Here is a 26,808-nt window from a genome sequence, read left to right as displayed (position 1 = left end):
GAAGGATACCGAATATAAAAAGAATGTAATTATATTCATCCAAAATAATTGTATTACAAAGATGTTGAATTTTAAAAACATTTTAAACCAAAGCTATCATAGTGTCACTATAAATTTATCATATTTTTGGCTATAATTAATTGACCTTTCTTTTCAATTCAATGAAAATCAAAATGTTTCCATTTTTTCCACAATATTTATAATAAGTAATGCATTATTTAGTTGTTATTGACTATATAACTCTATTCAAATCCTTTAATGATATTTTATTATGATAAATTATTGATTCTTATTGCTTTGACAAGATGTGAATACCAGAAATTTCATTATTTAAAACTGAAACAGGCTGGGCACGGTGGCTTGCACCTGTAATCTCAGTACTTTGGGAGGCTGAGGCGGGCAGATTACTTGAGGCCAGGAGTTTGAGACCAGCCTGGCCAAAATCGTGAAACCTGTCTCTACTAATACAAAAAATTAGCCAGGCATGGTGGCAGGCACCCGTAATCTCAGCTACTCGGGAGGTAGGATCACTTGAACCCAGAGGCAGAGGTTGCAGTGAGCCTAGACGGAGCCACTGCACTCCAGCCTGGGTGACACAGCGAGACACTGTCTAAAAAATAAAATAAAATAAAATGTAATTGAGTTATAAAAAATAAATAAACCTGAGACATACCTTTAATTGGAATTCTCAAATAATTCTCAAGTATCTGTACATTGATAAATTAATTGGGAATTACTCATTTCTCCTTCTGAGGTGCCAAGGGCTAAGGGTTATACATGAACAGGAAGGTTTTCATTTTATTCATTAGTTCCTTCCTAGGCACCTGACAGGGCAAATAGATTCTATTTGCTTTTTCTCCTGTTCTCCTGGCTGTCTCTCTCAAATAGTATACTTTGCTGAAATATAGCATAGGATTTGTTTTTACTGTGCTTATGTTTACTTTTTCTTAGATAGCATTGCCTATTTCCTACCTTGTAGGCTCATCTTTGATTTCAATATTTGGCAAAGTGTCTCATTTTTTTTTTTTTTTTGGCAGTTTGGCTCTAAAAACAAACTTTCCTGCACTTGCCTTAAACATTTTTTTTTTCAGAAATAAGTAATTCAGACTTTCAAAGAGTCTGATTATCTTTTAAGTTTTATATTTCAATTGGCTCTCTTTGGTATTCCTATCTTTTTCTAGAGTAGGTAGAATTACAGACTTTACATATTTTTGTGAACATCACATCTTAGGATGATTCTCAAAATTTCTTTACTTGGGACCTTGGCTATCATAGTAGGTAAAGTGAAAAAAGTAATGTGGAATGCCACATGATGGCACATAATTCGGCAATAATAATTGGAAAGTAATTTAATTGCACTATTGTAGTGCTTTAGGTAAGTTTATGTCAACATTTCTTTATCTAAACTCCAGTTCACATATAGCTATATCTGCGTTGTGAAATTTGCTGTAATATTTTCAGAAAGAAATTCCTAAAATGCTTACTATATTTTGGCAGTTTTGAAAAGTAAATATGAGGAGTATCTTTTGTAACTTCAAATTGCTGTTTTATTTTTTGCCAATACATCACTATGAATAATGGCAAAATCACATATTTTCATGTCCCGGTTTTAAATCATATTATTGCTGGAGAAAAGTCCCAGCTTTCTTTTCATAATTCAGCAAATAATAGGTAGCTTATAGCCATATTTTCTCCTGTGACATTACTAACAGTTTGTCTTCTCAAATAGGGCAGTTAAAATATCTTTAGATATTAAAAAATGCATTAGCACCTCCTTGAACAAAATTGCAATTTTGTAATTGAATTAAAGATCATTCCATTGGGAATCAAAAACCCTGGGATTTAGTTTCAGCTCTAACATCAGCAGCTAATGTGACTTTAGGTAAGTTGCTTAAATTCTCTATCTCTGTTACCTTGTGTTTGGAATGAGAAGCTGAACAAGGTGATTACTAGGAATCAGTGCAAGTCTAAAATTCTATGACTGTGCTTTTGTTCATAATATATTTTAGTTAATTATTGAAATGTTGTTCTGCTTTCCAGAGTAGTACCTGTAAACCAGTAATTTAAACCCTTCCTATTATGTTTGAACCACTTTCCCAAGGGCTGGTATGGGTCTTACTTGCTCCTACATGTAGGAGTTAGTCTGCTCTTATTTAGCCCTTTAGATATTTAGCACATTTTAGCCAGAATATCTGACACAGATGAATGATATATATATTTTTTTGAAACAAAGACACACTCTGTCACCAAGGCTGGAGTGCAGTGGCATGATCTTGGCTCACTGCAACCTCCGCCTGCTTGGATCAAGTGATTCTCGTGCCTCATCCTCCTGAGTAGCTGGGATTACAGGTGTGTACCATCGAGCCCGGGTAATTTTTGTATTTTTTTTAAGGAGAGACGAGGTTTCCCCATGTTGGCCAGACTAGTCTCAAACTCCTGGCCTCAACTGATCCACCTGCCAAAGTGTTGGGATTACAGGCATGAGCCACCGCGCTCAGCCCAAATGATTTTATAAGCGTAGAAGACTTCACATCTTAGTGGGAGAATTAAATGCCTCCCTTTTTCACTGAAGTCTTACCGAGAATCATTTCTTTTCTGTCACTCTTGCTGATCTTGCTGATGAGCCCTAGTTCTGCTTTGTCAAACTTATTTGAGATCAGGCTGGCCCTTGTGACAATCATTGCCGGTATAGACTTTTCATAACATCCAGAAACTTCAAGCACCACTATATTCTTTCTACTTCCGCATGTGCCTTTTAAAGTATAGAAGCTGTATTCCAATATATATCTACGTGTTAGGTTACAGTGATCTACTTTTGGACATGAGGCATTTTTTGGACTCCCTTGCCCATAAGTCTCACTTGCATTCTTTGTGAACAGAGTACACCCACTCTCAAATGTATATGCCCACACACACGCATACAGTATCTTGTACACCTACCCGCACACACACAAACACATGCATAGTGCTTGACTTTGGACTCTGCACTTTAACTGAGAGTATCCATTTTTCCTGGTTGTTACCTTCATTCCAGTTTTGTGAGCTTTGCTGTCAAAGTGGCTGTGCATCTAACATAGAGTGGCTGCCGTTGGCAACCCACGAACAATGAGCTTAAACAGAAGAATGAGGGTAATGTTTATTGTAATAAAGATTGGGCATTAAATTCCTTGGGGGAATGAACCAAATCCAATGTTTTCCTGTTCACTGACATTTTTTATATTGATGCTGTTTTGGATCTTCTGGAGAAGGGAGGAAAAAAAAAACTTCAGCAAATCAGCTCTTTCATTCAAAAATGGAATTCAGAAGGCTATTTTAGCTAGCTTTTTTTGACAATCCTGGATTTAATCAGTTTTTACTGTGATGAAGACAGTTAGCCTCACAAATTTTGTGGAAATCTAAAGCGATGAAGGGTGTTGTTAAGGGGGAAACAGAGTGCAATTGTTTAAATAATCCTGGGCCAATAGCATTTGGTAGGTGGAGTTACTGTTGTGTGCATTACAGAGCAAGATAATTCTGAATGAAGACTTTAAACATTACACATGCTGGACGGATTCTGGGTCTGCTCTTTGTGCAAACAAAACAAGTGACTAGGTTTTGCTTACTATCCATTAGTGAATGCAGCTTGTTTGATAAGATTTTTTTTTAAAAAATGCATGTAAAGGATTTATCAAAAGCCCTTATGAATATTTCATGAGTTGATATATTCAGCTGAATGAATTCAGTGAGTGTCAGTGTGTAGCTTGCAGACAAACCTCATCCACAAGGAGGCTACTGACATTGGAAGCACTTTGGCGCATTTTCAGAGGCAAAGCCAGCCTGATAAAGCTCCTTGTGACAGCCTGACTTGCTATTCTTCGAGTGTGCTGCTCTTGCTCGAAGACGCTCATATATTGGAGTCACAGCTTCGTAAATTAAACTGGAAATAGTTTGCAGACTTATCAGTCTTCTAACCTGCAGCAGTGTCTCTGCTATGTTTGAGATTTTTGTTTTGGATGGTGAAAGCTAGCACTCCTTACAAGACATGACAGCAAAAGATTCTTCAAAGGAACTTACTGCTTCTGAACCTGAGGTTTGCATAAAGACTTTCAAGGAGCAAATGCATTTAGAACTTGAGCTTCCGAGATTACCAGGAAACAGACCTACATCTCCTAAAATTTCTCCACGCAGTTCACCAAGGAACTCACCATGCTTTTTCAGAAAGTTGCTGGTGAATAAAAGCATTCGGCAGCGTCGTCGCTTCACTGTGGCTCATACGTGGTAAGATAAGACTTGGAGGTATCTACAGTGCTTTTCAGATTCTCGCATTAGCACCAGTGATCTAGCAGTGTAGAAAATGGAACATTTGAGTTTTGTTCCTAAAACATACCACAAGTGTGAAATGAATGGAGACCAGGTCAGATGAAGAATACATAAATGCACTGTGCTAACTTGTCATTGTGCTACTAGCTTTTTCCAGATAAAATATGCTTTTAACTGTAGAGTCTTTAAAATTACTGCTTATCAGAATACATAGCTATTCTAGGTAAGTCAAGTAATAATGAATGTTTAAAGAAGTCAGTTTTTTGTTTCATATTTGTTGAGGTGGTAGGTGACTTTTTTGTTTTGTGATTGTTAGTGATTTAAAAAAAATAATTTTGGGACATGAATAAGTGTTTTAATCTTAGTTCTAACTTATTTTTAAGATAATGTATAAAGTCTAACTTAATGTATTGTACCACCGTGTTTATAGCGTATAAACCAGTGAGTTTTTTATTTATTGACTTATCTTTACACTACTTAAGGAAAGGGAAAACTAAGTTCCCACTTCTGAAATTGCATGGTCAGTTACTTTAATTTATGACTCCAAAATGCTGTTATCTTTAAGAGCTTCTTTTAAAAAAAAAATGGACCTTAAAATTTATAGCTATTTTTGAAATACTCAGCAAATAAATTCAAGAACCCTCTGTAAAACTTGCACTGAGCCTGCCACCTTTAATATACATGTTTACGAGGTATGTAAATATAGTAGGGTAGCGTTCTTAAACAGTATAATGATGAAATGTAAGGAAAAAACATGATGAAATTAAATCACTTTTACTGTAAAAGCCAGGCCACTTCAGATTTTTCTGGAGGATATATTTTCTTTCAGATCAAGGTACCTTTAAAAATTGAGTAGCTGTACCTTAGTTTTTTCTAGCAGGGACCATAGCAATAAAGGGAACATGTACATTTTAAAGGCAATTCTAACACAGTGATTTTGTGACTACATGCTGGATTGCCAATCAACATTATAAACTGAGGAGATCTGATTTTTAAAAATTAATATTCACTTGAATTATTTCTACTTATCTAAAATGTTTGTCTGCTTAATCTACTGTATAGTGCATTGGCAAATTAAAGTTATGCCTAGAGAGATATAGCTTGCCTTTGATAGATACCACATGTTTAGCCAACATATACTTTGCCTGGCATATATGATGTGCTTATTCTTGCTTTCTGACAATGGACTGTTCATATAATGGCTTTATTGCAGAATTTCTTTGGTCATCTTCTTGATGTATTAAATCATGTTGTTTAATTGTAATCTCTTATTTGCAGAATACACGTGGTTAGTCTTTCAAAGCCTACCAATGATGGTAACATTCGTATAAAGGGAAGGTTTATGTATAAGGATGTACTGACTTGAAGAAGTCCTCTCTTTTGTGCTTTATCCCACCCCTAACATGTATGTATTTTCTTATAGTTTGCTGAGTAGTATAACTGAATAGGGAAGATATATAAATATATGCTCAATTAGTTATGAAAATAATATATACAGAAAATACACAATAGATGCACATTTTTTCTTGAGTTAATATTAAATCACTATTTTAACCAAAAGATATTTAATTTTAGATAGCTAATTTTTAGATAGTGATGTCTTCTTAAACCCTTGGTAATATTTTTCTTAATGTAGAGTTTTGGTTCTGAACACAATAGTGTGACCTTTTTCTTATAATAGATTTTTGATGTGCTAAGAACATAGAGCTATAAATACTGGAGTTTTTTACTTTTCCAAAGAACCTCAATTTTAAAATGATTAAAGAGCTAGTTTTACTCATGCATTATACAAATTTTCTGGCAGCAAAAGGAACAATTAAATGGTATCTGAAGTTACCTACGCTAATAAGATGATATTCTTTTAGTTGAATTAAAACAAAATTTTACAATTGCCAAAAAAGAAAACAGGACTTTGATATAATGCTCTATAATATAGATTAAAATAATTCATTAATCATTAAACTTGTAAATAACTTTAGTTATGACTGATTCATTTTCACCCTTTTTTCTTTCAACTCACACATTCGCCTTCTGATGTTTCTTAGTAAAACTGTTTCACAGTTTGTTTTCAGCTCATGACTAAGTCTTTATATTTATTTCTATTGTTTTATCTGAATACATGTGTAACATTTTTCAAATTTATTTTCATACAACATGCAATGCAAATCTCTTTCTAGAAAATAGACATATATCTTACATATTTTTATGACTTTTTCAAATCTTAAAAATTTTGCCTTTCCCGGGGAACCCCAATAAAGGCTCTAGCCTAATGCTTCATGCTTTCCCCTTGCTTCGCTTTTTTGTCTCTTGAGCACTCTAATGTCTTTCCAATGAATATACGTGGCTCTGTATGGTCTGCTATACCTCCTGTCTCTAAGACTTGTGAGAATAATAAACTTTTCTTTCTTGAGTTTCCAAAAAATTTCATGTGCTTTTTTACATTAGATGAAATGGTTACACGAGGAAAGAAGAGCATAAGTACTTTATTTTTGCCTCTTTGTCATAGTGAAATGTAACCAGCCTTTCACGATCAACGATTGGTATTTTTCCAAACCATGCACTTAAGTTAGAAATTCCAAGATATGCACTTAGAAGTCTCTAAAAACATGTTATTACTTTACAGTAGACAGTAGGCTTCTTTTAAAAAGATTGGATTGTTTTGATTCCAGCATTGAAATTAAAGTAATTTTCATGATGAAGCTAAACAATGCAGAGGATGCAGTTTATATGCAAACCCACTAAACAGTTTTTATTTGTAGATTTCATATTTCAGTCAGATGGATGTGTAGTTCTGGCTTTAAAAACCCAAACTATGAACTGTGGACTAATGGCAGAAGATTTAAGAAATATTTATGAAATTCTGACTCTGGGCTATTTAAAAATATCTGGGGAAATGTGGATATTCAATGTGTTATCACTAATCAGAGTATTTACAAAATCCTAAATCTGGAAGGAATTTGGATGATTATCTCATTGCTTCCTTTTACCCTTGGGCAGGACCACAATTACTCCATCTTTAACATATGGGAATCTGCCCTACTTTTAAGACTCTAGAGAAAATAATTCTAAAATCTCACTTAGTATACAATCTTACTACTTTATAATCCAGGTACTAGAAAATTATTTGTTATGATTTATCTATATTATTTATATATTATATATAATCTTTTTCCCCTCAGTGGATATTATTAATAACAAAGATGCATAAGAGCCTGCATGAATCTGAAGATTATTATTAACTTGTGCCAGGGTTTTCTTTTTCATTCACTCAACATATGTAATTGAGCACTGCTGTGAGCAAGAAGAGAAAAAAAATCTGATTCAACCCACATGTATTCCAACACCTACTATATTTTAAGTTTTTTACTAGAATGTCTGCATATGTTATCTCATTTAAGTTTCATTTGGAATATAAGTATACTCCAAATTCATGATCCTTTCAATATTACCTGCTGCAGATATCAAAAGTATTTTGAATTGCTTTAGCATCTTATAGGTGTTTATACTCCATTAATCATTATTTTGACTCTGAATCACCGTCTCAAATTTCAAAATTTTTCTTTGAATTTTGAAACCCAAAAGTGGATACCACACTCTTTATTAGATGATACGAGAAAATATAGATATGAAACATGTAATAAGTTGCAAAGTGTCAATGGAACCTTCAGAATTACTGAATTGGAAAATTACTGCCAGAGTTCTTAGGTCAGCATAGTATTTATCCCCAATCCCACATCAGGGATGACAACTTCTGAAGCACAGTGTTATCCTACTTGGCCTGTATGGCCTGCTTGTGCTTGCCTGGTTCTTGTCACACAGTGTCCAGCTTTTACAACCTTCCCTTCTTTGTTGATGTCCTAACTTCAGTCATCAGTTCTCTTTCATCATTAACAACATGATGCTCTCTGAAGAAAGCTACTACAATGGTCTTGAATATATCCTGGGCCCACTGCACCCCCCTGACCCACCCCTGCCCCCCACCCTGCTGCATTGCTGCTCCTTTTTGGAGCTCTCTTCTTGTACTGGTGAGCACTACCCTCTATCTCTCTGTCCATGCTTGCACACATGAAACAATATTTTTGTAATTAGAAGTTAGTAGGAGGAAAGAGGCTTGTATTCCTTTTTCTCATTTAGTTTTACCTATATCTTGGAAATCTTTTCTCGTTTTAACAAAGGTTCGTGAAGTCTTTACTTGTGTATTTAATATTTGAATACAAAAGTTTTAAAAGCCATAGTTAGTACTCTAAAGGGACTTATATTTGGCAAGACAACACTGGATTAAGTGGAGAATAGGAAAAAAAAACAGTGAATATGGCATATGATTGACCTTAGAACTGCAGACATGCTTGCTGTATTATACAACTTAGTCCTAGTTTGTTAGCTAACTCTACTGAATCTGTGCTAGTAATATTGATCAATTGCCTTGAATTCTTTCCTGGTAATATTGGAAATTTTTTGAGAGATGTCTATCTTTACATATTTATTGATTCAACATTTGTTTGAACAAAACATTTGTTATGAGTCTACTATGCACCAGGCTCTGATCTGGGCTTAGGAGACACGAAATGAGGAAGAGCCCTTGTCTTCAAAGAACTCCTATACTAGCTGGAAGACAAACTTATGCAATAATAATTAACCAATGGTGTGGGAATAATGCTACTGAAGCATGTTGTTCAACTTGTCATGAGGGCACAGAAGAAATAACTACCACTACAGAGTGAGTCGATGTTTTAAGGGAAGTTTAGAGAAGAGATGACATTTGTGTGGGGTTGTGACAAATGAATAGGAGTTTTCTAGGAGAAAAGTGGGCAGGAGAGGTATTTTTTGGCCAAGGGAGCAATAATTAGGAAGTCCTGTTAACAAATAATAACAATAATAGCTCTAATATATTCAGCACTTATATAATGTGTTGTATATTAATTATAAATGTATTTACTCATTTAAGCATATAAAAACTCCACGAGTTATATACTATTATATTATTTTCATCTTATAGGAAAAGGAATAAAGGTCAGACAGGACAAGTAATTTGTTCAAGTTTACACAGAAAATAAACAGCTGAGTTGGGATTTGACTCTCAGCATGAGTGGAAGTACACATAGTTCACTGGGGTTTCAGCCTAAGGATGCAAGGTGGGAAAGCTAGGAAGTAAGACTGTGCCAGCAGATTGGAGCCATTTGCTAGGGCTTCCAATGTCATGAACAAGAGTTGGAGTTTTAGCCCATCCATTCTCAGTGGCGAGCCACGACAGGTTATGAGAAGAGGATTGCCATATATTATTTTTATTTTGGAAAGGTACTTTGCAGGTCAGGTGGGGAATGGGTTAGAGGACAAGGAGCTTAAAGATAAATGGAAAAGGGACAATGTGTATTTGAGAGATAATGACTTCTACTTATTTTGTATATCCCGTAACATTGAAAACTATGCATATGACATGTTTTATGACTTAACAAATTATGGTTTATGGAAACTGGGAGGAAAGCATGTGAACTTGGTGTCTCTTGCATTTATCACTTACACCATGATGCTGTAGATAGTACTAGCTGGTACAATACCCCTGCATGCATCAAACAATCAGCAAAGGTGCATAGGAGGATGTGTGCATCTGAGGAAAACCCTATTAGCTCAGTCCTAATTTACTAGAGGTGCTTTGTATTTTACTTTAAGTGCAGACTCCTAGTGGGTTAAAAAAAAAGCAGGTATTATCTTAGTCCACAATCTGAATCAAATGGCAGTAGAAATCTATGCCTCATAGCCTGAGTCTGTTGCTTTAATCAGAGCAAGCATTTTATCAGTACATCTATAAATAGTGTTTTCCTGGCCTTTTAGTGTCCTCAAGTCTTCGATATATTGGATTTTTAAAATACTTGCTGTAAAAAGGGCTTTGCAAAGTTAATGGTGACAACCCCCAGGACACATGCCGGAAGGTGGCCCAGCAAGCTTGCCAGCTGCCTTTCTGCTAAAGGCTAAACCCATTTTGCTAAATCCTACTTGCATTCTCTTTCCATTCCTTTCTGTTTTGTTATCTCTCAGTTTTTCTCCTTAGATGTTTATAGTGCTTCCTTCTCTAACATCACTGTCAATGCACTTGCAACATTATGCTAGAAGCATTTAAGTGATTTCTTAGAAAAAAATCTCAAACGCTTACCATGGTTTTCAGGCCCTACATTATCTGGCCCCAGGCTGCTTCCAACCTCCTCTCCTGTTCTCCAGCCCTGTGAGCCTGCTTTCTGTTGTTCAGCAAACTAAGCCTGTATTCACTTCTGGCCTTTGCACTTGGTTTTCTTCTGCCTGGAAGAAAAGTACCTGGATGTTAACATGGTCTCCTCTTATGTCCATTCAGGATTCTACTATATCTAGGTATCACTATCTGGAGAGGCCTTTGCTGACCTCCCTATCTAAAATCGCACCCTTTCGCCTTTTAGTTCCTTGTCTTTTTGGTACTTATTATTACCTGAAAATACATTATAGACATGCTTATTTGTTATATTGTCTTATCCTTTCATCGTCTGCCATCCCTGCTAAATTGCATGAGGGCAGTGATTCTGTCTTGTTTTCAGTATCCTGAGAGCATACAAGAAAGGCAGTCATTTAACAAATACTTGTTGAAGAAAATAAAGAATGAATATGGTTTCTGTTTCCTGCTCTTTATTCTATGAGCATTTTTCCTTTAGCTTGATATGACGGAACCGGAAAGGAAGCTTTGTCGATACTTACTCTACAAGCATTCTTCTCCATTCATCTCTCAATAGCTGTGCTCTCTTTCTGTCAGTAGAGCTACTGCAGCTTGCTTCCTATATTGTATTCTATGATATTGCAGATATAGATTTAATTATAATATCTCACTAGAGCCTAAGTGCTTTACATGGTAGCCTATTTAATTAAGTCACCATGTACAAATCATATTACCTAGTCTGTAGTGCTGTAAACTAAATATTTGTCTGTAGCACTGTACAATTATTTATTTGGTTATTCTTCATGCACCAAGTAGCACGGTTGGTGCATTAGCTCAGAAAAGCTCTACATATCTCTCACCAACTGCCTGAGGAGAAGTGTTGTATGGGGAATCTATTTGTTATTTTGCCTTCAAAATGTTTACATAGTGTACATTAGAATGCTTAATTATATTTTTCCACTGATGCAACATTTACAATATTAACTCTAGCAGCAGCTACAGCAATTTGAGCTTTTAATAGGATTTCCCTAGGGAACTTGGAAGTAAGAAGTCTATGACTTGCAGAGTGAGGAGATTGCAAGTTAATAACCCTTGTACTCTAGAAAAGACATCACTGAGAGGGAAACTGTTCACTTGGTTCTGTCTCATTTTTTCTTTCCTGAACTAGGAGGTTGGGGACCTCTGTCCCTGGTAGTAATTTGTTTGACATAAATATGTTTGAATACCACTGTGTACTTTAGGTTGAAATGAAAAATAACTCAACTTCTCAGGTTGCTTCTTCCTGGAACTTAAGGAGAATGAGGATGACTTCTTCTCAAGACCTTTGTAAATAGAATGCCTATGAGATGATGTGCTCCCTTGACAGACCCAGGCTTGTTCTCCTCTTCCAAACTATACCTCTCAAAACTCAGCTTTATTTTTTTTTATTTTTTTTTATTATACTTTAGGGTTTTAGGGTACATGTGCACAATGTGCAGGTTTGTTACATATGTATCCATGTGCCATGTTGATTTCCTGTACCCATTAACTCAGCTTTATTGCAAACTATGCAGATTGGAAGTCAGGGGATGGAGGATAGTGTAGCTTCAAAGAGTGCTTCTTTGAAACTGTATTTTCTGGAAAATCAGTCATCTAGGAACCATTTGGAGATTCCTTGAAAAAGAGGGTGGTGATGATCTGTTTCCTGGTTCTGGGTCAGAACAAAGCAACGTGGATGATTATATGCTTGGAGAATTTTGGAGGATTCTCACACAAATTCCATAATCTCCAAGTACTTGCAAACCACCAGTTTAAGAGTTAAATGAGTAGAGGGAGAAAAGAAATCTGTTTAGTTGTGCTTGATAAAGTCACAGACACTTCCAGATAATTTATAATATTAAAATCATCTTCATCTAATATGTCCAGGAATGGCAGCAGGATAAATGAGGAGGATGAAAGCAACTGTGGGTCAGGGAGACATCACTGGTAGTGAGCATTTAAAATTTCAAAGTTGAAAGAATAGTACAATGAACACCTTTAACCTAGATATACTAATTGTTAGTGGTTTCTCTTATTTACCTCTTTGTCTCTTTCTGTGTATAAAATCATATATATGTTTTCTTTATGTTGAAGAGAGCACATTTAGATGGAGATCAGTAGTTTTGGGATCAAAAGAATAATATTATTTATTTTAAAATAGTTTCCATATATTAAGCATGCTGCTATTACAATTCATCCATGTTTTTGCATTAATTAGTAATTTATTCCCTTTTATTATTAAGTGGTATTCCTTTGTATTGGGTGTACTACAATTTGTTTATCTGTTCACCAGCTGGATCAAAATTTGGATTTCCAGTCTTTTGGCTATTATGAATAAAGATGATATAAACATTCATGTGTAGTTTTCTGGGTAAACATATATTCTAATTTTTCTTGGGTAAATAGAGTGGCATTGATGGGTTGTATTGTGAAGTATATGCTTTTTTGGTTGTTATTTGTTTTTGTTTTTTTGACACGGAATCTTGCTCTGTCACCCAGGCAGGAGTGCAGTGGCATGATCTTGGCTCGCTGCAACCGCTGCCTCATGGGTTCAAACTAGTCTTGTGCCTCAGCCTTCTGAGTAGCTGGGACTACAGGCACGTGCCACCACACCCAGCTCATTTTTGTATTTTTTGTAGAGAGAGATTTTCACCATGTTGCCCAGGCTGGTCTGGACCTCCTGGGCTCAAGCAGTCTGCCTGCCTCAACCTCCCAAAATGCTGTGATTACAGGCATGAGCCACTGTGCCTGGCCTAAAGTATATGCTTTACTTTATAAAACACTGCCAAAGTGTTTTCCATCATGGATGTCCCACTTTATAGTCTTACTAGCTATAATGAAAGTTCTTATTATTCTGTATGTGTGAGGGCATTTTGTATTGTCAAGTTTTTTTAAATTTTAGTCATTCTAACAGATAAGTAGTGGTAACTTACTGTGATTTTAATTTGTGTTTCCCTTATGACTAGTAATACCGAACATCTTTTAATGTCTTTATTTGCTATCCTTATCTCTTTGGTGAAATAAAATTGTTTATACAAGTCATGTATCAATAAACTTTGCAAATATTTTAATTCTTAAGAGCACACTGACATATTGACAAGTTATGAATACATTTGTAGCACCGGTTTAAAAAAGAAAACTATTAAAATATAGTAGAGGGTTAAAGGCATCTATTATAACATATGATTTTTCTTGCTGATAAATTATTGGTTTTCATTTCTTAAAATGGTTTCTAAGAGATGATGTCTGTAGGATCCAAATTTTCTTCCTCAAGAAGGCAAGTTTTTTTTTTTTAAATAAATCTATAAAAATTTTATCATAAATATGAAACACTATATAATGTCTTAATGTAGTATACTGTAGAACATAGGGTTCTATCATTGTATAATTTTGATGTTGTCTTGAATTTATTTTTCTTGGTGAATCTTTGTTTTATGTGACTTCATCTGGAGTTGAGAATGCTAGGTTGGGTATCAGTATTTTACCTTGATTTGCTCTTGAAACTTTAGATCAATCCTAGAACTAATTTAACTCTCCTAGACCTCAATTCTTTAACTGGCAAAAGGGAGAAAAGAGTTTTATGTTCAGATATTTTCAAATATTAATTTAATTTAAAAAATATCTACCTAGACTGTGAGTTACCTATTTCTTGAGATGATGTATTAAAGTACTTAGAACAGTACTTCAAGCATTATAACTTGTTTAATAGATGTTACTGTTTAATTATCTGACTAAATCTCTAAACATACACAAACATGCATATTATTGTCAGGGTTGGTTGGTAAAGCAGGAATTATTTTTTTTTTATTTTTTGAAAAGCATCACTGTGTATGGACTGTGCCAATTTGAAAGAGTCAAAGTGCATATGGGTTAGTAAAGAAATACATTTATAATATCCACAGTGTGACAATTCAGTATACTAAGAAACAAAATATCATTCATTTGCTGTCATGTAATAATCATATCCTAATGAATCAGGCTAAATTATACTAAAATGCACTAATTTTCAGAAGACCCCGTGTGAGTAGCTTACATTCCCGATAAGAAACTTTATTGTCTTGTTTTGCTCTCGTCAATACATTTTTAAAAAAAAAAAACATTTATCATCTTCACTGTGTGAAAAAGATAGGAAGAGAACCACTTTGAAGTCATTCCATCCGCTTGTACCAATAAGCTTAAAAGCAACAAGACAAAACAAAACATAAGAAGATGCCTTGTCTATTTCAGGATCCGCATATTAAAAGCCAATATAGGATTCAGTGAACAAACGCCTTGGAAGAATGCCAGTGTCATCAAACTTATTTATCTCAAAATGTCTCCTTTCCATCCTTTCTGATCCTCTACAAAATTAATAAGCTGAGACTATCTGTTGCAGCGTAGAGGATCTGAGCATGCTTCTGTGGTTTATTTCTGCCGTAATTCCCTCAGCAGTTTATACAGGAATTCTTTATCTCACCATCAGGATTCTTTAGGCCAGAAGAGAGGTCAGAGAAGACTGGACAAATAAACTATGGTATCTAAGTCTTTCTTGCTAAGATCCTAACTGCGCAAGACTTCCTCCTGAGAGTCTACTGTTGAAATTCATATGCAAATTTCAATTTCATGGGGTTAACCCTGGCTGTTGTCTTTACCTGTCAGCCTGCTCAGCCAGGTGTGAGTTCACCCATAAAACAGTGTCTTTCACATGCTTATTTACCAAAACGACATAGAGACTTTAGGATGCCAGGTGATATGATGCAAAAAGCACAGCATTTGGTTTCTAACTACACCTTTTACCAGACACTGGTTTTGGGCAAACCATTCAGCCTATCTTAGAAAAAGTAGAAAAATTAGAAAAACTCTACTTGTATTTCATTAGGCCTTTATGAAGATTAAATGAAGTAATGTGTGTATGATGGTTAGTATAATCCCTGGCCAATGGCAGGTAATAAAAGCAGTCCTTAGTTCACTAATGTATCGAGAGCTTATGATTTTGTGTAAAATTTATATAATATGTATCATAATGTAAACTACTTAAAGATCTTTATAACATGGTTTAATTAAATCAGTTTTCATTGAGCAAATGTGGTGCATCTTAAATCCATTCTTTTAGACCACTTAGATATTACTTAGTTTCATAGGATATGACTTTATCATAAAGCACATATTAATTATCCTTACCACAGTAAAATAAAAAGTAATAAATCCTTATGTGTTATGGTATGTAATCACTCTCATTCATCACAGAGACCATTCCAAATTGCAGATTTTGATCATAGAATAATCCTTTTTCTTTAAAATTCCAGTTACCTTCTTGAATTTGATACTTTCTCCATTAGTGAAACTATTAATAGATACCAATGAAGCACTGTTTTTTTTAAGTTAACGTAAAAAACATTTAATGGTCTTTTCAAAGTGCCAGAACGTCTCTGAAGTTGTTTTCCTTAGTGGGATCTAACCTCCTAGTGACTTGTTTATATCAGAAAGTTTATTCATGAGACGCAGTGGAAAAGCACCTAGGGATCTAGATTGACAGAATCTAGACATGTATCCTGGCACCACCACTTACAAACCGTTTGTTTATTTATTTATTTATTTATTTATTTTTTGAGTGGAGAAGGAGTAGTCCTTTAACTTTTGGGAGCATCATCCTCCTCATCAGTAAATAAGAGATAAAACAATAACACTTATTTCTCTACTTATATGATTTTATATGATTATGTAATATTTACAAATATTAATTAGTATGGTTGAGAAGCATGGGAAAAGAAAGATAAAGATTACTGTACAGAAAGTAAGGGTACTCTATCATTAAAATATAAAAATCAAAGATCTTGACTTAAGTGCCGCAGGTGTATTTGGGTATATGTAAAGAGCATCCCATTAATAAATGTTATCAGATACCGTACACATTGCTCCAGATTTATTTTATAAAATGGGGAATAGTTTCTGCTTTATGGGACCATGTAAGTGAGAGACTGGAGACAGGAGACAGACTAAGTAGTACCTTAAGATCTCATCTACCCCATGGGTCTTTATATCACTTTTATGCTTCCTGCAGAAAGATAATAACAAGCTCATATAACGAATATATAATGAAGTGAAAGTTGCCTTTATTCAGACAACTTTACAACATTTAAATCGAATTGCTCTTTATTTCTTGGTCATTTCAAAGAATATTTAAGGATGAAAACAAAAATAAAAGTTATTGCCTCTCCTTTGAGAAAGTTTTCCTTCTCACATAATCTTTGATCAGGCTATTGTGTCACTTGGCAACTTAAAGGCAGGAAAAGGTTATATCTTTAAGGCCAGGGATTCTATTTAAATGCATTGTCTTTGAAAAGTGGTTATTCAAATCAACTCAAAGCTTAGTAACAGTGAAAAATAAACTACTTTTGGGTTTCACTAGGATCATGCCAAGTTTCTGGGTCTGTCTAAATTAATAAAAATAAGATTTTTAGGAACCTGTATGGAAATTGTAGATTAAATTAAGCAACTGCTTCATCTGAATAAAGCTTTGCAGAGTCTAATACGAAGGAGCTATCTTCATGAATACAGTGCTTGCTTGGGATTCAAGGGATTTGAGTTTTAACGCCAGCTGAATCCTTAATGCCCATGGAGCACATGTGCATTCATTTGATGCTGGTAGCTTTTCTGTCAAGTGGGATTAATAATTACCTGCTCTACCACCCTTACCTTATGTATTATAGTATGAATATTCAATGCCAGTGTTCACAGAATGCTCTGCCTTTCTGCAAGATAACATGGCAGAAGCATTTAGAAAGGAAAAAACATTTCTAAAAAAGTTTTATGCATATCAGATTTTCAAAAATGTGTCTCAGCTTTAAAATACATTAATGAATTTTGTATTTTATGTGAAACCTAAAAATGCTCTTGCGAAGTACTTAGTTATCTGAAAGCTAAGATAATTGTTTTGGGTTTCTTACAGCATTGCTGCATTTGTGTATGTTAGTCCTTTTTCAATGGATAAACACCAGATGGACATCGCTTAGTGAGTTAACTCTGATGGGTGGTTTGTATTTTCATTTTTTATTGATTACAACCAACAGATATTTATTGCTGGATAATGCAAATATGATGCACCATGCCATCAAGGAGCTTTAATCTGGGTAAGGAGAGTATATAGTCATTTGGCATGTCAAATGATTAATTTTGCATAGATACAAGTGTTAGGAGTATATCAGTATAGCCAGGCATGGTGGTTTGCACCTGTAATTCCAAACACTTGGGAGGCTGAGGCGAGAAGATTGCTTGAGGCCAGAAGTTTGAGACAATGTGTGAGGGTGAGCCCGGGGAACATGGTGAGTGATATGGTTTGGCTGTGTCTCCACCCAAATCTCATCTTGAATTATAGTTCCCTTAATCTTCATGTGTCATGGGAGAGACCTGGTGGGAGGTAACTGAATCATGGAGGAGGTTCCCCCATGCTGTTCTCATGATAGTGGGTGAGTTCTCAACAGATCTGATGATTTTATGAGGGGCTTTTCCCTGCTCTGCTCTGCATTTTTCCTTCCTGCAGTCATGTGAAGGAGGACGTGTTTGCTTCCTCTTCTGCCATGATTGTAAGTTTCCTGAGGCCTCCTCAGCTATGCGAAACTGTGAGTCAATTAAACCTCTTTGCTTTATAAATTACCCAGTCTCAGGTATTTCCTAACAGCAGTGTGAGAATAGACTAATACAGTGACACTCCCATCTCTACAAAAATTAAAAAAATAATAAATTAGCCAGGCATAGTGGCACGTGCTTGTAGTGCAAGCTACTCTTGAGGCTGAGGTGGGAAGATCCTTGAGCCCAGCAATTCCAGGCTTTAGTGAGCCCTGATTGCACCACTGCACTCTAGCTTGGGCAACAGAGTGAAACTTTGACTCTGAAAAAAACAAATAAAAGTATAAAATACAGGGCCAGGCATTGTGGCTCATGCCTGTAATCCCAGCACTTTGGGAGGTTGAGGCAGGGGGATCATTTGAGGTCAGGCGTTCAAGACTAGCCTGACCAACGTGGCGAAACCCCATCTCTAATAAAATGCAAAAATTAGGCCAGGTGTGGTGGCAGGCACCTGTAATTTCAGCTACTCGGGAGGCTGAGGCAGGAGAATTGCTTGAACTCTGGAGGTGGAGGTTGTGTGAGCCGAGATCCTGCCACTGCACTTCAGCCCGGGTGACAGAACAAGAAGAACAAACAAAATAACCCCCCCATCCAAAACCAAACAAATGAAAAACAAGTATAAAATACAATGCTCACCCACTGCTACCAGGTGGAAATGATCTAATTATGAAACTACAGGTTTGAAGAGCAATGGTTCTACTTTTTTTTTTCCAAATGGCTGTGAGCCTTGAGTCTGCCCCTGTTATGGTGATATACTGAGCAATTAATCACTAGTGAGCTATACTTGAGAATCTGGTGTACTAGCAATAGGCTAGGTAGTCTGCTGATGTGAGCAGGTAGGAAATATCTCCTAAGACAGAGGGAAACAAATTTGCATTTTAATTTTTTTCACATAAAAACTAGGCAATGATAGAACAATTACATCATATATATCTTATATCATTTACTCTTCATCTCCATTTACAGATGAGAAATTTGAGACTCAGGAAGGTCAATTAACTGATAACCAGATAAACAAGCTATAACGAAATAAACCAAGATTTAGTACATGTGTTCTGCTTTGGAGTAACACATTTTATATGTTGACAAGGTTCATAGATACAGAGGTATATCATTACACAACCCACCCCATCCCCTTTGCAACTTTCAACTCCCAGCTCCTGTGGGAAAACATCCAGGGTTACTGGATTCACATGTCCCCTTATTAAAAGCTTCCTCCCAGGAAGGCTTGTAAAATTCATTTGCTCTTACACATAATGGACTCATGGGGTTTAATTTGGGGAGAATAAACCATTAAACTAGAAGAATTAATTTCTACTTACAGAATTTGGCACATTAGAGAGAAGAGACAAAGGGGAGTATTTTGGAGGATGAAAGGGTATGTTCCAGGCATGGAACACAGATGATGGGCGGAATGTCCAGGCATGTCATTGTATTTGTAAACCATTCATTCACTCATTCATTCATTCATTAGCATTGTCAACCACCTGCTTGATTGTGCCCATTTCCTGCTTTTCCTGTTTCTATAGATGAATTATCTGTGTACCTGGTTAAGGCCACCCCTCACTGTGCACTGCATTATATCAGTACTCACGCACAAGGGCTTTGCTCTTGCACTTGTCCCTGCTGTCTCCTGTATCATCAATTTTCCATTCTATTAAATGGTATCCATTTACCAACATGCTATTTCCCTTTAAAAAGCCCTCTTTGACCCGAGGCACTCCTCTATCTATTGCTGTATTTCAATTCTCCCTTATAAGCAAAACTCTCCCAAATAATTGTACCGCTGTCCTTGTTTCCTCTCCTCCAGTCATCTTCTGGAAACTTCTAACCATGTTTTCTCCTCACAATTCCACTGAAAGTATTCTTACTGAGGTTATGACATTCTATGTGCCAAATCTAATGACCAATTCCTTCACTTGGTCTCCAGAACACTGAATATCTCTCCTTCCTCACGGGCTTCTCTTTCTCCGTTGGTTCCTTCTCATGTCCCTCATGTCTAAATATTGGAATGCTCCAGAGGGTTGTGGACCTCTTCATTTTTGTCCTACAATAACTCCCTAGGCCAAGTATCTCAATCTAAATAACATCTGTATGCTGATGCTTCCCAAATTTATATCTCTAGCCAGACTTTTCCTCTGAACTCTAGATATATGTCTCTCTCCAGCAGCCTTCTTGACAACCAAAACTTAGCACATCCAAAACTGACTTCATGGCTTTCTCCCCCCTACACCACGCCCTTGATGTAATATGTTCCAAATCTTTTCCATTGCGGTAAAATGCAATTCAATTTTTCTAATTACTCAGGTCAGAAATCTTGGAGTCTTGCATGATTCCTGTTTTTCTCTGATATTTCCCATTTCAAATGCATCAGCAAATCCTACAGCTCAATATTCACAAGGAAGCGAGACTGTCACCACTTCTCATCACCAGCTGTCGCTGTTCTTATCCAAGTAACCATTACCTCAAACCTGGATTATCAAATTAACATCTTACTGGATCTCCCTTCTTTCATTCTTTCCCCTTTACAATTAATTCCTCTTGTAGCTGCCACAGTGATCCTTTATAGCATCTGATCAGTTGTTTCATTCCTCTATTCAGAATCCTTTAACAACATCCTATTTCACTCAGAGTATGGGTCAATGTGCATGTACCATGCCTACAAATCTACCCTGGTCTCAACCTATTACTTCTCCAACTCCTTTCCTTCCCCTCACACAATCCCAGCCACACTGCTGTACTTGGTTCTCAGGCTAAGCAGGATTTCTTATCAAGACCTCGGCCTTTTCTTGTTGTCAAGAAAAAACTTTCTCCAGATATCTGTAAGGGCTTTTCTTTTCTTATTTCAGGTGGTGTTTTGAATTCATCTAATTGGAGAAGACTTTTTGGCCATCTATATAAAATAGCAGTGCACATCTTTGCCTTTCTAACATCATTATCCCTGATTTGGGTTCTTTATAGCACCTGATGTATATATCTACATATATATGTATTTTTCTATATCTACATCTATTTCATATCCATATGATCTGTATCTTTATCTATCTATCTATCTATCTATCTATCTATCTATCTATCTATCTATCTATCTATTATCTATCTATCTATCTATCTATCTATCATCTGTCTATCTATCTAATCTTTGGTATTGTCTGTCTCTTGTCTCTCTCCAATTAGAATATAATCTCCATAAAGACAAAGAACTTTGTCTATTTTATTCATTTCTAAATGCTCAAAACTAGAACACATGGTAGCACATGGTAGGTAGTTAATATATATTTATTGAATGAATAAGTGAATAAGTAGACAAATGAGTTGCAGACTGTTTGGGTACCTTCCAGTTTTAAGCACTGAGGCCCCATGTTGAATGGGAGAGGGAAATGTGAACAGATAATTTAAAATATTACGTGATAAATAAAATAGTAAAAATAACTATTGCCTTTCAAAGTGGTAATTTTATCTGGAAATATAAATTTTAAAAATTAAAAAAATTATATAAAATTTAATAAGAGATTTTTTTCTATATGAAGAGAAAGAGAGGCATTTGGCAAGTACTAAACTTAACAGCAAGAAAACTTAAATTCATATTTTGATTACATTGTTTACTAGCAGTAGACTCTTAGGAAAATAACTCATCTAGTCTCTTCCTCCCATTGTACCTCGTATACTAATTTATTTTATAGTTGTGAAGATTTAGTCAGATAATATAATACATAATGGGCATTAAGTAGATATTATTTTTATTTCTTTCCATATCTAATACTACACTTTACATTCATAGGTTAACCTTCTGTAATCAGTCTTATTCTTCTGCAATTTTTCAATGACTTTCTAAATTCCCACTTCATTGACTTTCTTCCATTTTCTTCCTGTGGACTTTTTGACATCATGTGACTCCATACTCAGCCTCATCATCCCCACGAAGATTAATCATCTTTCTTTCCTTGCTTCAACAATATTGCATGTGATATTTAGCTCTATTTCTATGGATGGAAGCAAGGAGAGAAAGATGGTTAATCTTCCTGGGGATGATGAGGCTGAGTATGGCATCACATGATGTCAAAAAGTCTCACAGGAAGAAAATGGAAGAAAGTCAATGAAGTGGGAATTTAGGAAGTCATCGATAAATTACAGAGGAATAAGACTGATTACAGAAGGTTAACCTATGAATATAAAGGAATCATATAATGTGTACTCTTGTCTATTTTTTTCACTCAACATAATTACTTTGAGATTCATGCATGTTGTTTTACGTATCCATAGTTATTCCTTTTTATTGCTGAACACTATTCCATTGCATGGATATACCAAAATGTGTTTATTCATTCCCCTGTTGACAACATTTGTGTTTTTCTGGTTTTTTACTATTACAAATAAAACATTCATCTGCAAAAAAAAAAAAAAAAAAAAAAAAGAACTGGTGAGTTCTTTAGCCCTATTTCTATGGATGGAAAGCTGGATTAATTTTCAACATTGTAGGACAGTAACAAGTGAATATTTATTCTTTAATTGGAATTACGTTTCTTTGAGTTACTTGTCACTAATATGTAGTGAATCAATGGAAATGAAAAGGACACTCATAAAGTAACTGCATAGTGAGTACATAAAGTCAAAACCATGGCTGTCTTTTTACTCTGTGCTACAGCAAGGCTAATGAAACAAGAGCAACATGAATATTTTTAAGAAAGAGTATCACAATGGTAAATTTTATTTGTGGGGCATTATGTAGAAGAGAAAATTTTCAGGAATAATTATATTAGACTCATCTCTTTGATGACAGACACTATTTCCTATTCATATTGCAAAATAATTGGCAAGTACATGTTTTAAAATATGAGTGTTTTTTTTCCTCTGAGACATCTGTATTTTACTACAGGTGGGACAAAGTTATTTTGGTCCTTATTTTGCCACTGGGATATTGGCAGGCAGAGGGTGACAAAATAATGTAACATCTGAAATTTCAGGCTGTGAGGAAACTCACATACATACAATTTGTCAGACAATTAGGATATTTCTAAAATGTGAACAGATGTGTAATAGAAATTAGCAAAATGAAAAATGACCTTTTTTTGTTTTTGATGGATACATAAAGAATTTATATGCAGTTTTCTAGCTTAGCCTAGTTAAAACCTCTTCTATCTACATATTCAGTTAAGAAATAATTGTTAATTGAGACCAAGACATTATAATTGTTTTCCTTTTGTATTATAAAAATGAAAAATATCAAGAATTATATCTTATAACTTTTTACACAGGTCCAAGTGATGTTTTCTGAACTTCCATGCCACATTTTTTTTTAGCCAAGTTTTCACCAGTTGGGAACTCCTGGAGGTTGTTTATTTTTCAGTGAAAGACAATCTTTTAAGGAGTTTATGTCCTAAATATTTTCTGGTTTTGCAGTAGCATACATCAGACACAGTCATTGTGTTTAGATTGGGATTTTCACTTTTAACATGTTCTCAAATTCTCTAGGCGTTTAATGTTTCCATCTGGTCCTCATAAAAGATTTCACATTTGTAATGCAGCTCAGGCTCCTACTCAGAGAGCATCATTATAATTCTATCCATGACTCTAGTTTGATAGAGCAGATACTTTTAAAACTTTAGATTTGTTTTTTGCTTTTGTGTTCTGTCTTAAATCTAGGAATAACGCTTGAGTTTAATGGTGCATTTCTCTCTGAAAATAATCATAGTGTGCACACCATGACAACAGGCTCACACCCCACTTCCTTCTGTGCAGTTTGAAGCTCCTAGGGCAGGAGGAGTAACCACATTGTGAGCCCAGTACGAGGAAACTTAGCAATCATCTTACTTTCTCTTCATTAAACAATCTGTTCTCAGTCATCACAGATGGAGAGGATATTTTCAAGGACTTGAACATTTTCTTGAAATAGCCAAACAGCTAGGAATCTCCTTTTGCCATGTTAAATAATAGGTTCTAGGGTACAGTTTGAGCAAAGTTCACAGCTTCCAGCAAGGTCTTTTTATGTAGTTAGGTGTGCTGTGTATGTGGATTTGTTTAGTGAGTATGTACGTAAGTAGCGCTTACTATATGTCAAGCAGTGCTCTAACTAAACTTCACAAATATTAACTCATTTAATCCTCACAGTAACTTTATGAATAACGTACTATTAGTATCCCCATCCAAGGATGTAGAAACTGAGGGATGAGGCATAAGGCAAAAAGACCACAGCTAGGAAGTGGAAGAGCCAGAATTAAAACCTAGGCGGTCTGGCTCAAGAATCCATGGTCTTAACTGTGAAACTGTGCTATGACTGAGTGTGTTCAGTATCAGATTTTCAAAGATCTATTATTACTTTCCCAGAATTGAATTGCACACTTTGTGTAACTCTCCCCAACACCATCCTTGATTCATAATTGGTACTCAGTGAATGTTTGTTTACCTTAGGGTTTAATTAAGAGTCAGTGAAATGATAACTGATTTTGCCATCATTTGAAAAAAAGGCAGAACCAAAGGTGAATCATAATGGTAGCCAGTGGACAGGCTGTTTTTCATTCAGAAGTGTCAATGGATCCCGTTATCCAAGGATAACCTATATTTAAGGCCCAGATACTTCTAAGATGATGCTTTGGATTCTACATTTTCAAATCTGGAAGAACTATCTTCATTTCACTAATTGTTCCTTAATGATACAGTTTTTTTTAAAATTTAAGTGTGGTGAAACACAACACAAAATTTACCATCTTCGCTATTTCCAGGTGTACATTTCAGTAGTGTTACATAATTCACATTCTTGTGCAACCAGCCTCCAGAACTCTTCATCTTTCAAAACTGAAAGTCTATACCACTTAAGCAACCACTCCTTGGTTTTTCTTCCCTCTAAGCTCCCAGAAACCACCACTTTTTTAAAAAATATATGTCATCCACCTATGGAAATTTAGGTTGCTTCCACCTTTTGGCTATTGTGAATAATGCTGTTATGAACATGGGTGTAAAAATATCTCTTTGAGACTCTACTTTTATTTCTTTGGGGTATATACCCAGAAATGGAAGTGCTGAGTCATATGATAATTCTATTTTTAATTTATTTCCCATACTGTTTTCCATGATGGCTGTATCATTTGACATTCCCACCAACAGTGCATAAAAGTTCTACTTTCTCCACATTCTGACCACTATTTATTACTTTCTGTTATTTTTTTCTGATAGAAGTTATCCTAATGGGTGTTAGATGGCACATCATCATGGCTTTGATTTGTATTTCCCTAATGATTAGTGATGTTGAGCAGCTTTTCACGTGATTATTGGCCATTTATATATCTTCTCTGAAAAATGTCTGTTTAAGTCCTTTGTACATTTTAAAATTGGCTTGCTGTGTTGTTGTTGAGTTGTAGGAATTCTTTATATATTCTAGGTATTAGCCCCTTGTCAGATACATGATTTGCAAATGTTGTCTCCCTTCTGTGGACTGGCTTTTCACTATACTCTTGTGTTCTCTGATGCACAGAATTTTTATATTTTTATGTAGCCTAATTTATCTACTTTCACTTTTTTGCCTATGCTTTCTGGTGTCATAGCCAAAAAAGCATTATCAAATCTAGTGTTATGAACCTTTTCCCCTGTGTTTCCTTATAGAAGTTTTATAGTTTGGGTCTTGTGTTTAGGTTTTTGATCCATTTTTAGTTGATTTTTGCATATCGTGCAAGATTAGAGTCCAACTGCTTTCTTTTGCATGTTGGTATCCAGCTCTCCCAATACCATTTGTTAAAGAAAAAAAAATACAGATTTAAGGGAAACTCAGACCACGTAGCTATAAACCTGGAGTTCCTCTCATACTTTGGTCTAAACCATAATAGATTTAGAAAGAATCATGACTAAAGTTCTCAGCTGGGGGCTCTTTTCTCCCGGCGAGAAACATTTAGCAGTAGGTGGGGACATTTTTGGTTGTCACGTCTTGGGGTGGGAGTAGGGGTAGCAGTTGTTACTGGAATCTAGTGAGTAGAGGTTACGAATGTTGCTAAATACCCTACAATAAACAGGACAGCTCCCTAAAGCAAAGAAGTATCTGGCTTCAAATGTCAGTAGTGCTGAGGTTGAGGAACCCTGGCCTAGAGTATAGTGAAGTACAGGTTATGTTGTAGGACTGGAAAATTGGGGAATCTCCTTTTTTTGCCATTTGAGGGCTTGATGATCATTGCACAGGTGACTACCTAAGTGTCCAATTATTGACTACTTGGTAGTTGTTTTTTTAAACATACCTGAATTTCATATACATCCAGTTAGGTTTTAACAGCAGAATGCTATTTTGCGCTGAACTTTTGCCTTCAAGACTGTTCTTCTCACTTTCTTTCACCATAATTTTGTCCATTTATGCATTCATTTTCTCTTTTCTGTAAGAAAACAAGTAAATAATTGTAGGATTGATCATAAGAATTGGAGTCCTATTAGACTATACAATAATCAAAGATTACAGAAATGCCTAGAGATTGTCTTGGCCTAGCTGCTGCTCCTACTTCTGAGCTACTTACAGGAGAAAGATGCCCAAATGACAATATAAACATGAAATAGTTACTTTATAATAAATGGTTAATTTATAACACCCAGGCTTGCGTTTAAAATTCCAGAGCTTGGCTCTCTGCTGAACTGAGATGGAGTACACGACTTCAGCCCAAGGTAATTTTATATTGGGTGTTTATGGTCAGGGAAACTTCCTTGCAGAGGTCATGCTTGAGCTGAGACCTGACTGGCTA

General features: G+C 35.5%; 1 protein-coding gene across 3 annotated transcripts in view; it reads left to right on the top strand.

Moving 5' to 3' along the window:
* The window catches only part of PDE4B (phosphodiesterase 4B), a 591,358-nt gene that overhangs the window by 196,922 nt on the left and 367,628 nt on the right, over positions 1–26,808 (top strand). The window contains exon 1 of one of the 3 annotated variants that reach the window (XM_055234627.2): positions 3,849–4,257. The exons of the other annotated variants lie outside the window; for them this stretch is intronic. Within the exon in view, the coding sequence (XP_055090602.1) occupies positions 4,022–4,257 (236 nt within the window). The 5' untranslated portion in view covers positions 3,849–4,021. Of the gene's footprint in view, positions 1–3,848; positions 4,258–26,808 lie in introns of those variants that run through there. 3 annotated transcript variants of the gene reach the window in all.

This window comes from Symphalangus syndactylus, chromosome 19, assembly GCF_028878055.3.
Source record: "Symphalangus syndactylus isolate Jambi chromosome 19, NHGRI_mSymSyn1-v2.1_pri, whole genome shotgun sequence".
In the NCBI taxonomy this organism is placed as follows: Eukaryota; Metazoa; Chordata; class Mammalia; order Primates; family Hylobatidae; genus Symphalangus; species Symphalangus syndactylus.
The sequence above is the reverse complement of the archived record's forward strand: the minus strand, read 5'-3'. Positions and strand labels throughout refer to the sequence as shown.